This window comes from Siphateles boraxobius, unplaced genomic scaffold (genome assembly GCF_051911475.1).
Source record: "Siphateles boraxobius isolate OS27281-9 unplaced genomic scaffold, OSU_SipBor_1 77, whole genome shotgun sequence".
Taxonomy (NCBI): Eukaryota; Metazoa; Chordata; class Actinopteri; order Cypriniformes; family Leuciscidae; genus Siphateles; species Siphateles boraxobius.
The window spans coordinates 7772609-7788055 of NW_027509205.1; the positions used below are offsets into that span (position 1 = coordinate 7772609).

At 39.0% G+C, this 15447-nt stretch overlaps 1 protein-coding gene across 5 annotated transcripts in view; it reads left to right on the forward strand.

Moving 5' to 3' along the window:
- Positions 1-15447, forward strand: part of rerea (arginine-glutamic acid dipeptide (RE) repeats a) — a 172185-nt gene that overhangs the window by 71938 nt on the left and 84800 nt on the right. For all 5 annotated transcript variants that reach the window (XM_077218188.1, XM_077218184.1, XM_077218187.1 and 2 more), the window contains one exon: positions 10387-10858. In XM_077218188.1, the coding sequence (XP_077074303.1) occupies positions 10531-10858 (328 nt within the window). In that variant the 5' untranslated portion in view covers positions 10387-10530. The remainder of the gene's footprint in view (positions 1-10386; positions 10859-15447) is intronic.

Genomic DNA, 15447 nt, shown 5'->3' on the forward strand with positions numbered 1-15447 from the left:
AGAATATAGTTCCCAATATTTATACGGTTAAAAGATGGCTGTGTCTCATATGAACTTGTTATTTGTACACTCTGTGACTATACAAATCACAACATGTAAATAGGAAAATGTTTGCGTTATTTTGTCTCTTATTGGGATTAGTATGCTAGCTGTAGCCATTTACATCCAGTCTTTGTACTAAGCTAGGCTAGGGGTGGGTGCGTCAAACAGAGTTACAGCACGCACGGATATGAAAAAGGTATGTGTGGACTTATCTAACTCTGGGGGATACGGTGAATAAGCTAAAGTCCCAAAGAGTCGGCGTGTTTCTTTAAAGGAACAGAATGCATAGGAGTTAGGCTGTGTAATATGAGTCTTTATAGAGTTATGCTTTGAAGGAAGGCCTTTTCTTTCATTATTTAACTTAATGGAACAGGCTATGGTAATGCTTAATGATCCATCAGCCTGTCTACACAATTTAAAACTCAGTAAAAACAGTTCTTGTGTGGAGAGGGTCCTCCACCGTACTACCCGTCCATATCAATAAAGTAAACATTTATTGAGGAGCACTGAGTAATTGTTGGGAATAGTCAGTAGTGGCCATTAAGATATAGAGTTTGCTAAATTTTTGTCAGTACAATCTCTTCCAGCAGCAACCGTTTCTTCCATCAGATAAAGTTGACTGTTATTAGCAGACCGATGGTGCGAGTCAGGAATTTCAGTACGGATTATACATGCTTGTTCTGTGTTATCATGTGAAACTATTAGAATTGAACTGCAGCAAGTCATAATATCACACAATACGGAGTCGGTGTGATGCTTTCATCAACAATAACTAAAATCTGGTGGAGAGTTATCAAATGGATTTGTTTTTTTTGGAGTTCTGCTTCAGATGTCTGTCTATTTATTTATTGAGCTTTTCGCTTTGGCAAATAGATTGAAAACAGCTTTGTTGAAATCAGAGTGGCTCTCTTGGATGAGCGTTGAACGAGACATTTGTCTGATAAATCTCAGTTACTCATATTGCAGATAATGTTTTGTTTGATATGTTCCCAGGCTAATCTTGCTCGCCGAAAAAAATTACATCAAATGTGTATTTCACAACTTCCATATGGAAAGCTTTCGGTAATTCTCGCCAGTCAAATGTCTGCATTTTGTAATGCAGTGTTTGAAACACGTGATCAGGGATCGATCTCCACAAAAAAATCCATATAAGCGTGTCGCTCACTCTCTTACTGCTGTCTGCTCATTATCTTTATGTATCATAAACAGTATTTGACTAAATTTGCAAATGAATTACGGTTAGAACGATGCGTCGATTTATGTGGAATGGAATGCGTCACACTTTCACACGAATCAAGCTGATACTTTAATCTGCTGAATGAAGGAAACATTTCAAGACTTAAAGCTGCATTCGGCAAGTCTGGCAGATTGAGTGGACTTAGGCAAAATTTTGAATGTTTACAATGTCCCTCCCCCACTATCAACGAATACCCTCCCACCGAGTTCGTGCTCGTCAGTGCGTGTGCAACAGATTTTCTGTGAACTCGCCCATCTCATCAGCATCCATCAACACCATGGAGTATTTGGAGCTAGTCAGATAGCACATACAATAACAGTAGCTTTACTACTGTTCTTACTCTCGTAAGAAAGATAGAGTAGCATTGATTCTTCCAAAAAGCCGAACTTTATCCCTTCATCTGGACATGTTTATCCACCTAACGTTACGCTCACACGGATTTCAGTGCAAACAAAGCTAACGAACCTGCCCAACAAGTGCTAACGTTAGCTATCCATACCAACACATTTGGGCAAACATAGATTACTAACATAACACTAAGAAATAAAGTAACTGGTTGATCAAGCACAATTACTTGTCAAGAAGAAATGTTGCAAGCTCTGCATCCAGCTTGAACCCAATTAAATCACGTAACGTTAAATCTCTCCACCTTTCAAATGCCGATCCGATGTTCATCCTGGTTTTATTACGGGCACGGTCGCTTTCTTTCTTTACTTCGTTCTTTTCAGCAGGTGTTCTCTTTTCCTGTGTTGTTTTTGACCTCCTAGCTCTTGAGGTTAATCGAGGAATTGGAATCTTTTCCGCCATCACTCTTCCTTACTGCGCGAACTTCAGGCGTGTGCATGTGATTGTAACGTGCGCGAAGGGTGGTGTGTGCACGAACTGTGATTGACAGTCAGATCTCACACCCCCCTGCGCTGATTGGACCCGATGATCCGGGAGCGGTGGATTTTTGCAAAACAAATAACACGCTCCAGGTGGAGTTAGAAGCTCAGTTTTTTTTTCTAAAACCACTTTATTTATGTTGTTCTGTCGGTTTATAGTGTTGATTTTACTGAATATGATCAAAAAAATTTACAGACGGCAGCTTTAACTTGCTGTCAATCTTAAACAGTGACATTGATTGCAGCCATCATGGTCATTTGTATTACTGATAGATGCCTTTTAATTCTTGGCACTTTGTTTTTAAATTGATAGCCTATATTTTTTTCATTAGAATTTTATGAAAACTTGTTTAAATAAAACATGGAAAGATTAATGGCAGAGTTTATGGTTATTTATTGGAAGGTTAACTAAAGGGTTAATCGACTGATCAGAAAATAATCAATAGATTAATCGAATATCAAAATAATTGTTTGTTACAGACCTAAAATGAAGCACCTGCAATACCGGGTGTCTTGGGGAAATAGCATTTGTGTTGCCTGACCCTTTATTGGCTTTTGCCTCAAATCACAGAGATGAATGCTTTGGCCTATTGGCGTAATAGGAGAGTGATTTAGGATGAATAAAACATGCAGCATGAAAGAGTAATGTTGAAAAAGGAGTGTGTTTTGTAATAGAGCCCTGCTGTGTGCCCATTGTGAGGTGATGTGTTAATAGTGGCAGAGCAACTGTGTGGTTGGAGGGGTGAGAAGGTCTAATTTATCCGCTGCTCTGAAGGAGAAATGTATTTTTATTTAAAACCTCCTGGCTCACACCCCTTGACTTCATTGCAGTAATGGAAATGGTAAAATAGGTGCTGTTGGCTGAGACCCCTGAAGCTTTTTTTATACAGGCTTTCACAAATGGCTGATTTTTCTCCCTCCCTGCCTCTCTCCCTCCCTTTTCCATTAAGACAGCTGGTATCTTTCAAAAGGTCCTGCTCTGGTGATTGATGTGTAATGGCTTCAAGCCTCACCTGCCCCACTGCGCGTTATTCATCTGTGGGTAGTGTTGAGGGGAGTACTCGCCATTGCTTAATTGGTCCTGGTCACCATTCAGACGCCACATGAACTGATGCATTGTTGCTGGTCAGTGTTGTAAACCTCACTGCAGCCGCTGCCTATCACTGGTTGCTAATGCTCCTGTTGGTATAAATACACACTCTTTACATGTGAGAAGGTGTGGATCGCTTACTTTTCTGCTGTAGTAATTTATTAATCATACGGCACAAGGTTGTACAACGCTCGTCTAATGGAGTCGAGATGCAGTAAGGGTTTTTATTAGAGATGCACCGATACCACTTTTTCCAGAACGAGTCCGATACCCAATACTTTCCTTTCCAATATACTGTTGCACATTTTATTTCTCAACTGTCTACGTTCACTTAAGATATATCCGACTATACTCGCCAAGACGTTTGTTTTTACATAATTTAGTCTGAATTCGTCCGTTCAATCACAAGACGTGAAAGAGAATTCAATTCAGAATTTGCGTGGTATTCTAATCCAAATGATGCATGTGTGCTGAGCGAACTATTAGCAACCAAGAGCATTCAACAGAAGTTCTCTCTCTCTCATCAGTTAACGTGAATAATCAGAGCCTGAATTTCGTTTTGGAAAATAGGGGGGAAATCCCCCTTTAGGTCATTCTTATGTGGGGGATTTTTTAATTTGAGGGGGGAGTTTTTTAGACAATTAAAAAAAAATACGTTTAGCTAAATGTTTGCTCACTCATTGTATTTGTGTTTTTACAATGGGGTCATTTTTTTTAGTTTACACAACAAAAGGAAGCTTGATTTCAATCTTTGAATTAAATTGGATAAAGTAGCACAAATAAATACATGAAATAAAGAAAAAAGTTTAGGTCTAACACTAGAATTCAGAAATGCTAGAAACGGAAAAAATAACACGGAATAGTCTTTTAGTCCTGTATAATTTGAATACATAGGCTATTAATCCTGATTCGTTAGAATTAATGCTATCTTTTGTTGTTTTATATACAATAATGGCAGACACGTTTTAGGCTACTCTCACTTTAAGAGCTAGTGCACGGACCCATTAAGGGGCCGTTCACATGTTGCGTGTAAAGCGCAGTCCGCGCCACTTTCTCCTCTTTTAAAAAGGGCTCCCTTTTGCTAAGCAATCATGAGCCACGTTCTCCATGAAGACGAAGACGTTTCAGTAAAGGATGAACGCCCAAAAGAAGTAACCTGAATGGCCCATACTGTTTTCATTATAGTGTCACATGCATTTTCTTTTTGTATTATTTTTTTAAGACATAACCGATTGTGTATGAGAGGATACTCCCCAAGACTGGAATTTAGACAATGTTGTGTGCTTTTGACCGTTAAAGCGCTATAATTCGCGAAAAAGAACTCCGTTTTGTTACTCACGAGCTGTTTGTTATGCGGTTTAAAATCGCTTGAATGTTTAAATAGGTAAGACTTAAAAAGACGCACAAATTATAAACAATTGTGACGATGCAATGGCCCGATGTGCAAGCGACATTTTCATCAAATGTCCCGACTCCTGAAACACGAGAGTCTAGAATCACCGCCTGCAGCTGCAGCGCGATTGGCTTGCCTTGTGCAACACATTTTGAGAGACAGAGAAGACGCGGCATTGGCCGAACCAATCACGCTGTTTGTGAAATTGCGTCTCGCAGAATGTTTTAAAATGACTGATTTGATCTTATAATTTGTCAGGTTAAATTTACTCATAGGCCTACATGCTAGATTGAATGAATGTTTGCGGGAATTTCCCGCATTATAAACGCAAGACCTGCGGGAATGAATAAAATGATGCGCAATACCCGCAATTCCGCACCGAAATTCGAGCCCTGATAATACATGCCTCTTTTTACTTTCATTTCCATATTCGACTGAACTACAAACTTTACACTGATGTCTGTGAAAAAGGCAATTAGATACATTTACTTCATAGTAGAGGTCGACCAATTCATCGGTTTTGCCGATATATCTGTACCGATAGTTGATTGGTGGAACTATCGTTATCGGCAAAAATCCACACTGATGGTTTTTCCGGGTTGTGTCGGTTGCTGGAGCGGCTGAGAAGTGTGCGCAGTCATTACACAGTAGGAGAGCGCTGAGAAGAGACTGCTGGCATTATACAGAGCGAGAGCGACCTCTAGAGGACAAATAACAAACTATCACTGGCTGAGTTGTTTACGTTAACACGTGAGGCTGCACGGAGCACGGAGATCACACATTATAGAGGAGCGCTGATACTTCAGATGCGCATTTAAAACACAGACAACGAAATGATAGGAATACATTTCACTAAAGTACATATTGCCATATCATTATAAAGTAATTAATTTGTTGACTAGATGCTGCATTAGCAGAGAAAGAACAGAAGTATGTTTGCCGTCGAGTCTGAAAGGAATAACACTAGTAGTGGCTACCTCAAGTGGTTAAAACTGTGATAAAAACACGCAAATCCTGACCCAAATGTTTTATGTCACAATTGTTAATATCTATTTGCATTAGTTTATATCCGGCTGATCACTTTTATGCATTCATTAGCTGGCGAAGTTTAATATTTAAAGCTAGGGACGTGATTGCTTTCTCAACATTGATATGTTCGTGTAGCCGACAGAAACATAAACAAATCAGAAACGCATTCGATTTCAGTTTTTTGTCACTACAATACATATTTTTATTTTTATTAGATAATCAAGTGTTCTAAAATAGTAAATAAAGTGAGAGACTGTACAAGTTAATATAGGTCTACATTTATGTAATTTTAAATGCTCTGGCCTTTGCCGATATTTAAATAAGTAATTTTCTTTAAGCATGACTCATAGGAAATGATAACATTTTACAATAAGATTACAATTTTAGCATTAACTAAGGTTAATAAATGTTGTTGAAATATTATTCATTGTTAGTTTAATTTAAATTTTTTCTAATACATTTTAAATTGAGTTTTAATTTTTATTTTATCCGTTATTACCTTAGTTAATGTACTATGAACTTACATGAATGATCAAGGTACAATTGTATTGCTCAAATATTATTACATGCAGTAAAAACGTATATTGCATAATGCATAGTTCATGAAAGCTAGCTTATACATCCTTGTTAAAAAATGGGACTTGCAAAGTGTCTATGAAATTTACATAGGCTATGTTTCTAGGTTATAGCTATAGAAACACCTGTAAAATTTTAATGTTTAAATTATTTTCTGTAGATTTCGTTGTGTAGAACTTCTCATTTTAATATATTCATATTTATATATTTATTTAATTTAGCACATATCAGTTCAGCACTGTTTTAGCAGTGTTATGTTTGTTTTTAATCCCAGTATCCATTCTAAAAAATATCGGTCGAATAATCGGTTATTGGCATGTACGGTCAAACCTAAATATCGGTAAAATCCATCGGTCGACCTCTACTTCATAGACAGCCTTCTCTTTTTTCCCCCCATTATACTCTGTTGTTGGTGTTTCTTCGTCTGGACACAAACACTGTACACACGCTGCGTGGTATCGGTTGCTGGTATCGGAGTATTTGAATGAATACAAGTACATGAGTGCAGTACCAGGCCCGATAATGGTATCAGTATCTGTGCATCCCTAGTTGTCATGACACCTTAATTGTCTTGGAAGTACTGTTCTGGAAAAAACTAATTAAAATTAGGGATGGCGAAAACTAAACATTTTCTTGACCGACCAACAAGCCTCATTAGCCGGTTGAAACCGGTTAACCGATTAGTTTGAAATATGCTACGCTATTTGAAATAACAGCCATTTCTAGCCGCGCCCACAATTTCGCAACTCTGTCGCATCTCTCTCTGCCTCCCTTTCACACACACACTGCCCCTGGGCCGCCCTTCCACTCACGTCACTTTTTTTAAATCCCCTACAGCGCGAAACATTAATCCCACAAAGTACGCGGCGCCGAGGAGCTTGTAATCGGAGGACAAATGGCTCCTTAGTTTCGAAATGGTTTGGGTACAAGGTGATCGCGTTGAAAATAAAGGCGTTAGTCTAGCGTTAGAAGCTCATTTGAAACATTGCCGCGGCTCAATTTAAGAAAATGACAGCTCCGAAGAGACGCCGCTTTAGTTTGAGGTAATGTTAGTGCTAACAATAATAAAGAAAGATGATGATCATCATCACCTTATCTGTAACCACTGAAATGTAGATGTAATGTATTTCCAAATCTAAGCCCATCTTATGCGGAATGTTGCCTAATAGACTGCAACACGATAAAACCAATGGATAAAACAGGCACCTTCAGAATGCGTAAAAGACGCACCGGGCAAGGCAGGTCTAATAATGTACAGAACAAGTCGCGTTTTCAGGTGATACATCATAGATGATGTAGGCCTACTGTATTAAAGCACTGGTCCCACACACTACTTTTCTTTGCACGCTTCATCCTGTGGTCTGCCCTGGCTCTAACCTCGAGTGTTTTAGCCTGTAGCCTTTACTTTTTGCAAACCTTGTGAGCGCGCGAACCCAAACGCTGTGACCTCGCACCAAATGTTTTTATTAGTTTATTAAAGTACAAACAGGCGAGTTATGAAAAACTGAGGGTGAGGGATTTGTTCACTTCACACAAAAATATATTGGAATGAGATGGCTAACTGTAGTAGTGATTAGTCCACTGTCTATAATAGCCTAATTTAGAGATCACTTTTTTTTAACCGACTACCGACAACTTTGATTGGTTAACGTTGATACGGTCAACCATCGGTCAAACGGTCATCGGTTAGCATCCCTAATTAAAATACTATCATAAGGTGCTACCACCAAATAAAGGCTTATTCGCTGGACGTCAAACTTGCTTGTTCAAAGCATCCGAGAACCACAAACTTTTACAATGTAGCCTAGTGCTTGTGTGATTTTTATTTTTAATTTTTTTTAAATATTATTTTTATTAGATCATGTATTATATAGGCTTACTTTTTTATTTACTTTTGTTTACATTTTAAATCAGTTACAGTTCTAATTGTACACCTATTTATAACGTTTGAAAGCCAGTAAACATTATACTTTTCTCAGTGAGTCAGTCAATCTCAAATTGTGGGATGTCTAGATGTTGAATTAATAAATGTTAATTTATTTTATTTTTTAGCATTGGTGCATTAATTACTGTACTTACATCCTGTGTTTTAGCTGATTTCATGGTAAAACCTTCCCAGAAATTAATTCCATGCTTTTCGCCGTTGTCACATTTCATTGTATATAAGCGCCCATAATGCAATAGTTGCTTTTTTTTAACTGAAAAAATGTGACGTGTTTTGATGATCTTGCTCTCTGGCTGAATGTATTTGAACACCAGAATGTGTCTTATTTAAACGCCCTCTAAGAAACATGTCTGATCAGTGTCTGATGAACTCAAAACTGGTCTAATTATGTAATTATGATTTTTCACTGATCGTTTAGTTGACAAGACATTTTAGCAACCCACTGTCTGGTTGATTTTATGGTTTATGTATGTATTTTTGTGTGTGTTTTTGTGTGTTCAGGCTGGCGGTCAGCATGATAACTCATGCAGTGATTAATCGGGCCGTGACGTGGCAGCGCAGCTCTGTAATCAGTCTGTAGTGTTTGAGGTTGATGAGGGGAGCAGCTGCCCCGTCAGTTGCCGTCTACTCAAGCTGACAGGCTGCCATTGACAGGGCTGCTTGTCAACTGCACCAGTGTGCCTGTCATAAGCCATTTCTCTTCATTTTTATACCTGCTCTATAAACACACCTCTCACACTGACAAACAGCCCAATTCTGTCCTGCTGCTGTCCTCCCGCAGGCTCCTCACATTTCCAAATTCACTCGCTGTTGCTTTTTCGGCTGTTGTCAGGTTTAGCTTCACTAGAGGCTGTAATCTTTAGTTTCCCATTTAACTGAAGAGGGGGAAAGCGGGGTGGACCCTTTCAAGTGCACTTCATTGTTACGCAGCCATTTCATGCTCTCATATTAGAGGTCTTGTTTTGGTTTTTTCACTTCTCACTTTTCGGCCAATGAAAGATTGATCTTTATTTTCATGAACGTTGACTTAAAAGAGGCAAGTAGCAGCGAGCGTTGTAAAAATAGGATTTGATCCAAAGCTGTCTCTTGCCAGGTTTCTTCTCCATGCCTGTCTGTTCTGATTTCCATGGGTGATCGCTGTGCTAGCTGAGGTAGGGCCGCCTCTGGCCAGGCTGTAGTTGCCTGACCAGCATGCACAACCAACAACCAACAAACACTGTGGCCTGGAGGGAGCACTAGGTCTTATTCCAGTCTAATGTATTACTTGTAAGAAATTCTCTTCTCGCCTGAGCTGCTAGTTGTGCAAAGGTCTATATAAGCCTAATATCCTGTAAAACGTGCAGCTGAGCCCATTTGATAATGCAGTGGGGAATCCTGTTTAGACCACTGTGCAGGGAAACATAGTGGTGCTTTTCATCGCCAGGCAGAAATGAGCTGGGGAATAGAGCAGAGAGCTTGAAGTTTGTGCTTTTTTGATATAGCTTTGCTCAGAGCTCTCCTGAGGACATGCGCTGCTGCTATGGAAGAGACCGGCGATTGATGTTCCTTTTGGTGTGCGACGTCACAGTGCTGCTCGCCGGCTGTGATTGATTAAACCGATTGCATGAGTAACAACAGGCCCTTGGTTTTACAAATATCTCACTGTGTGTTGGGGAACATGAAAAGCACATTTAGCGCACGTTTAATGTTGTAACGATCAAGTAAAAAGTGGTATTTTTTTCACATGGCTTTAATGTATGAGTATACACATCTTCATTATTTTCAAAAGAGTATTGAGTAAGATGCACCAAATTACATTTTACATCTAACCTTGCCTTGTCATAAAAAGGTCAAATTATCTGATATTTTAAGAGACTTGATGACCTTGACCGAGTCATGAGTCTGCACAGGTCCTATCTATGATGTTTTTTCTGCATGTTGTTTGCATGTTGCCACATGAAGACATTTTTTTTTAAAATGAGGCTTTTAACTTTACTATGATAACGGAATAGTTGTATCACTGTGGCATAAGATTTCTTTGCCCCTTCAAAAAATTTTAAAATGAATTTTATTCTGGAAATTCATTACAAAGAAGTGTATTCAAGTCATTGTGTTGAATTCATTTTTTTTAAATACATTTTAATAGAACAAAAGAAGTGTCACATTCTACTCTAACAATGTCATTGTTTTTTGTTTTTTTTCTCCTTTCAGCTCTTCTGAAACACTGGGGTTGTTGGTGTGGCCAAATTTTCCCTGGATTTGATTGGTAAATTCAGAAGACTGAAGCCCAGGCTCACAGTCTACCTTTCACGGAGGCCCAGCCGTGAGAGGACAGAAGAAGGCACGTGGCGAATCATGACTGCCGACAAAGAGAAGGACAAGGAGAGGGAGCGCGAGCGTGACCGGGACCGGGACAGAGACCGCGAGAAGCGGGACAAAATGCGAGAGTGCGAGAGCTCACGGCCCCGGCGAAGTTGCACGCTGGAGGGCGGTGCTAAGAACTATGCTGAGAGCGAACACAGTGAGGATGACGACAACGAGACGCCTGGGGCCGCCAACGCCGAGGAGGGCAGCAAGAAAAATAAGAAGAAGCTGCCCAAGAAGAAGTCGCGCTATGAGCGAATGGAGAACGGCGAGATTACTTCCTTCATTACGGAGGATGACATTGTTTACAGACCTGGCGGTGAGTTCTGGTTGTACTCAAGTTGAAGATTTGAGTTTGTCATTGCATAACCATGCTGTTTGGACAGCAATATGTATTTGGCAATGTTTTGTATGTGTTGCTGAAAATGGTGCTTCAGCGTAGCATAAACATGTAAAATCATCCACTACTTGGTTGAAAAAAAAATGCATTTACTTTGGCTGCTGTGCTTGACTAAATACATTCACTGCTTCTTGATGAAAATGCAGAAGAAATCACCGTGATGATATTTCAAACAGTCATATTTTTCACACTTAGCCTTCCAAAGCACGCAAGATTCTTGTTTTTATTTGTATTCTTCAGTGAGTGGCAGAAAAAGCGAAACAGTCCACATTAGGTCTTTATTAGGCGCTGAGATTGAGCCTAGACCAGAGCAATAACCTTTTCCTGCGCTGTAAACATGGCCTCTCTTTCACCTGCTGTTTAGAAATTGGTTGTACATGAGACTGGGGGGAAATGTCAACACTCCGGCGGAGGGCAAAGCACAGCTGCCATAGTTCTAAATCATCCTCGCCGTGTCTTTCATTTATTTAGCAGCAACTGAAAGGTCAAGCAGTATGCTTAGTTATTTAATGCGAAGACTTCAAATTACACCCATTTGTGTAATTTCCAATCTCATTTCTCCACTCCATCTCTTCTGCTTAGCAGAGATGTGTTTAGTCAGAGGGGGAAGGTGAGGAATGGTGTGATGGTGAACCCCCCCTCCCCCTCCTCCTCCTCCTCCTCTTCCTCGTGCTGTTGCCCCAGTGGAATCGGGTTGGAGGCATTATCTGCTGAAGGTCCTTGAAAACACAGTTGCTGAAGCTCTCTGTCAGTAATAACCCAGCAGACCCCTTCCCTGCTCTGTTTTGGAGAGCCAGTCTGCTTTAGATAAGATTGAATTGAATTACACACATCTGAGGCATGTTAGTTGATTTTGTCACTGCTGCGATAGAGAATAGAAAGGGATGGTCACCACGTTTTTGAAGATAACTAAGGCGCTTTTTAAGGTGCAGCTATTAAAAAAAAAAGGATTTTAATTGCACTGCCATAGATGCTGTTTGTTGTTTTAGGGATCCAAGGATTAAGTTGTTGCATTACGTTGTTTATACAGCAAACTTTTCATTTGACTTAGTGTTCTATACATCATATAGCTGATTATGTTAATGCTTTAGTGATATAGTGCTTTATAATGCTTTAGTTTTGTATAACTGCATGTTTATTTTTTATTATTAATCAAAAAAATGTCTCCAATTTTTAAAATAGTTTTTGTGCCGTATAGTTTGAACAAATTTGTGAATATACATAAATATATTGATATTTACAACTAATTATTATTATTAATGTACAATACAAAAAATAACAAATATTACTATTGTAATATTTCAATGTAAAATAAAAATCTGAACCGCACTGCTCTGAAACACTGAAAACTGAGCTGCTTGCCTATAAAAGGCACACAACACATATTTGATGTGTAAACATTTTGCAGTTTATTTTGATTAATTTTGTACATGCCTAGCTGTATGTGCATGCATTCAGTTTGCGGTCAGTTTCTGCAGCCTTATTGCAATCAGATTTGATTCGGGCGGCTTAAGTAGACACAAAGCCTGTGCTGGATTAAACCCTACTAAATGTTAAATCCTTTTATATTTGTCTAGTGACACACAATATGTAAAACTGGCCACCCTTGGAGTGGGTATTAAAAACGGCGAGAAGCCAACGGAAAAAGAGAGAGTGTAATCAAGAGAGAGAACTGAAACAAGACAATTGCTTTTGTGGCTCGAGAGAGTCAGCCGCGTGTACGTATGACACCAGATAAGAGGAAGTAATATTGAAAGCCAACACGAAGATCTCCCTCATACATTTTATCCACTAACGTTTTTATAGCAAGCTTAGTGTGCATTTATTAGGATGTCTGCAAAAAAGCAAATAAGGCACGTAGCCTCGCCGTTGGAGAGATTGATTGTGCTTTGAGTAAGGAAGGAATGAAAGAGAAAAGGAGTGAGTGTGGAGTGTGATACAGATGGGGAGAGAGAGATGGAGAGGCATTTGTATTGCAGACAGGGCCACTCGGATGGAAGGAAGAGTAAAGCATCTGAATCGATCAGGCCTTTGAGTGGCGTTCTCGGGTCCAGGCTCCCTGTAGCTTTGCGGATATTCGCTGCACAGAGGCAGCTTATGGATCCAGCCGGGAGATTATACACACATGAGATCAATACTCAGGCCTCTGCGAGCTGGCCGTGGCTGTCTGCAGTCCGTCTTTACAACCTGTAGTCACACCAATGTCCTTGTACTGTGACTGCAATTTGTCTCCCTGGCTGCCATTTGGCTTTTAAAATGGAGAGCTCATCAAGCGGGATTGGCTGGATGAGTACCACTCCCACCCGTGTGATGAGAATGCTGACAATAAAGAGAGGTGAATGTCCACAGTGGACTCGGCTGAGGGTTGTGGTGGGCTTTATTGTGCTCATTATAACTCTCATCCAAAACCTAGTGGGCTGCCTACCTCGTGTGTTTTCTACCTGCAAACTAGTTACTTTTCAGCAGAAAACGCCGTTTTGAATAAATATGACATTCATGTAAATCGAAATGGGATTATTCATATTCATTGTATTTTTACTTAACCAGTTCTTTAAAATAAATGTATGTTTGAATAAATCCGTTTTATGACAGCCACCATTTAAATGTTTATATTAAAAAAACTAGAAGAAACATTGTCATAAAATTTTATTATAAAAACTTCCTTTTATTTAGCCTACAAATAATTAATTAAACAATTAATTTTAATATTAAAATGAAGTTCCAACTGTGGTTCTCTGTATGGTTTACAGCATTAGTTGAGAGATTTTTTTCTTCTTCGAGGAAATTTGGCATTTACTGACCTGATAAGTTAATAAATATTGAATCGAAGTTAATCAAATTGAATTCAAATTTTTTTATATACTTGAAGCAAATGTTGTCTTTTAGTGCACCAGAATAGTTTTAAAAAAATCACAAAAATGCATTGTGACAAGGTCAGTGAAAAAATAAATTAGCCAATACTTGCACATGCTATTTAAAAAAAAACCCAAAAAAACATCTTTTTAGAGTGGTGTGTGTTATCATGTGGTTAGCTTGGCAACATGCTAACATTTTACATGAAATTGAGACTGGTGTAAACTCATACACATCACATTAGTTCTATTTGTGTGAAGTTCCAGTTCAGTCACTTGTGAGGTTTATTTAGACAGCGGGCTGTAGACAGGAGACGGCAAGATGGCTTACTAGGTTTTGGAACAGAGCTTATTGTTGGGGTTATGATTAAGGTGGAGGTCTAGATGTTGAATTTACAAAAGGCTGAGTAGGGATAAGTACGTCCCTGTAGATGGCCTCTATTTCTCTCTGTCCTGGCTGCCTGTGGGTGTCTGGACAGCTGTCACCTAATTATGGAGCCACCCAAAGCCTGCAGTCTTTTCTGTAAGGCTGAAATCTCCACCGGGAGCTTGAACACATCGTCCTCACTTCCATACAGAGCTGAGTGGTTCCTTTTCAGCTTGCTAATGTCATTTCAAGACTGGTTATTTGTAGTGGTCGACCGATATATCGCCACGGCCGATATATTGGCCGATATTTGGCTTTTTAAAAATATCGGCATCGACGATACGTTTTTCTGATTGGCCGATGTGTTGGAACTTTTATTTTGACGGCGCTGCAGATTTTTATTTTGAGGGGCGGCGCTGAGAACACCAGCACCTGAGAAGTGAACGGCAGCGCCTGAATCTGATCACACAGCGCTCACTCACATTCTCCGTCTCTCTGTCAGTCATATCTAATACTTTGTTAGACAGAACCGGTGGCTACAGAACTGGTAATCAAAGAAAGTAAATGGTATGCGAAAAGTAATGCGTTTGCTTTTATATTATTTTTAACCGAAAAGGCAAACAATCTAAAAAATACGTTCTCATTTACCGTCAACATTCAGCCAAATGCGCATCTACATAATTTAAACAAATCTCTGAATATCTAATAAACATTAAATTCCACAAACCTTGCAGATTTAATCGAATCCAGCTGTGATATCTTGTGACGTGTGCATTTGTAGCCTGCATAAACGTGTTACTGCGAGTGACGGTCCGTGTGAAGTGAGTAAATGTGAATAGAAGATCAGCTTCACAGGAGACGCGATCGAAAAACTTTAAATCCTTCATTTTTAAATATGCTGTGCTATATCCAGTTGCCCACTGTGTCATATTCATGTCGTTTTCACTGTGTGCTGTATGTAAAATTAGCGTTACCTTTTCAAAAATCAAGTAAAGTAAAAAGTAAATCAAGTAAAAAAAATATGATTATCAGTGCGCTTGAAATTACCAGATTACTGAGTGCCCTGTTACAGTGTTTACTTCCTTTTTATTCACATATTCATATATTTTTAAACAATTACTTTATTTGTTTAAAATACTGTAATAGGATTGCGGATTCAAGAAGTTGCCATCTAAAGTATAGGGCCTAAGCATATTTATTTTAAATATTTTTAAATATTTATTAAATTTATCTTATTTATTAAATATTGATTTATATAAATATAAAGTGAGTGTGTATATATATATATA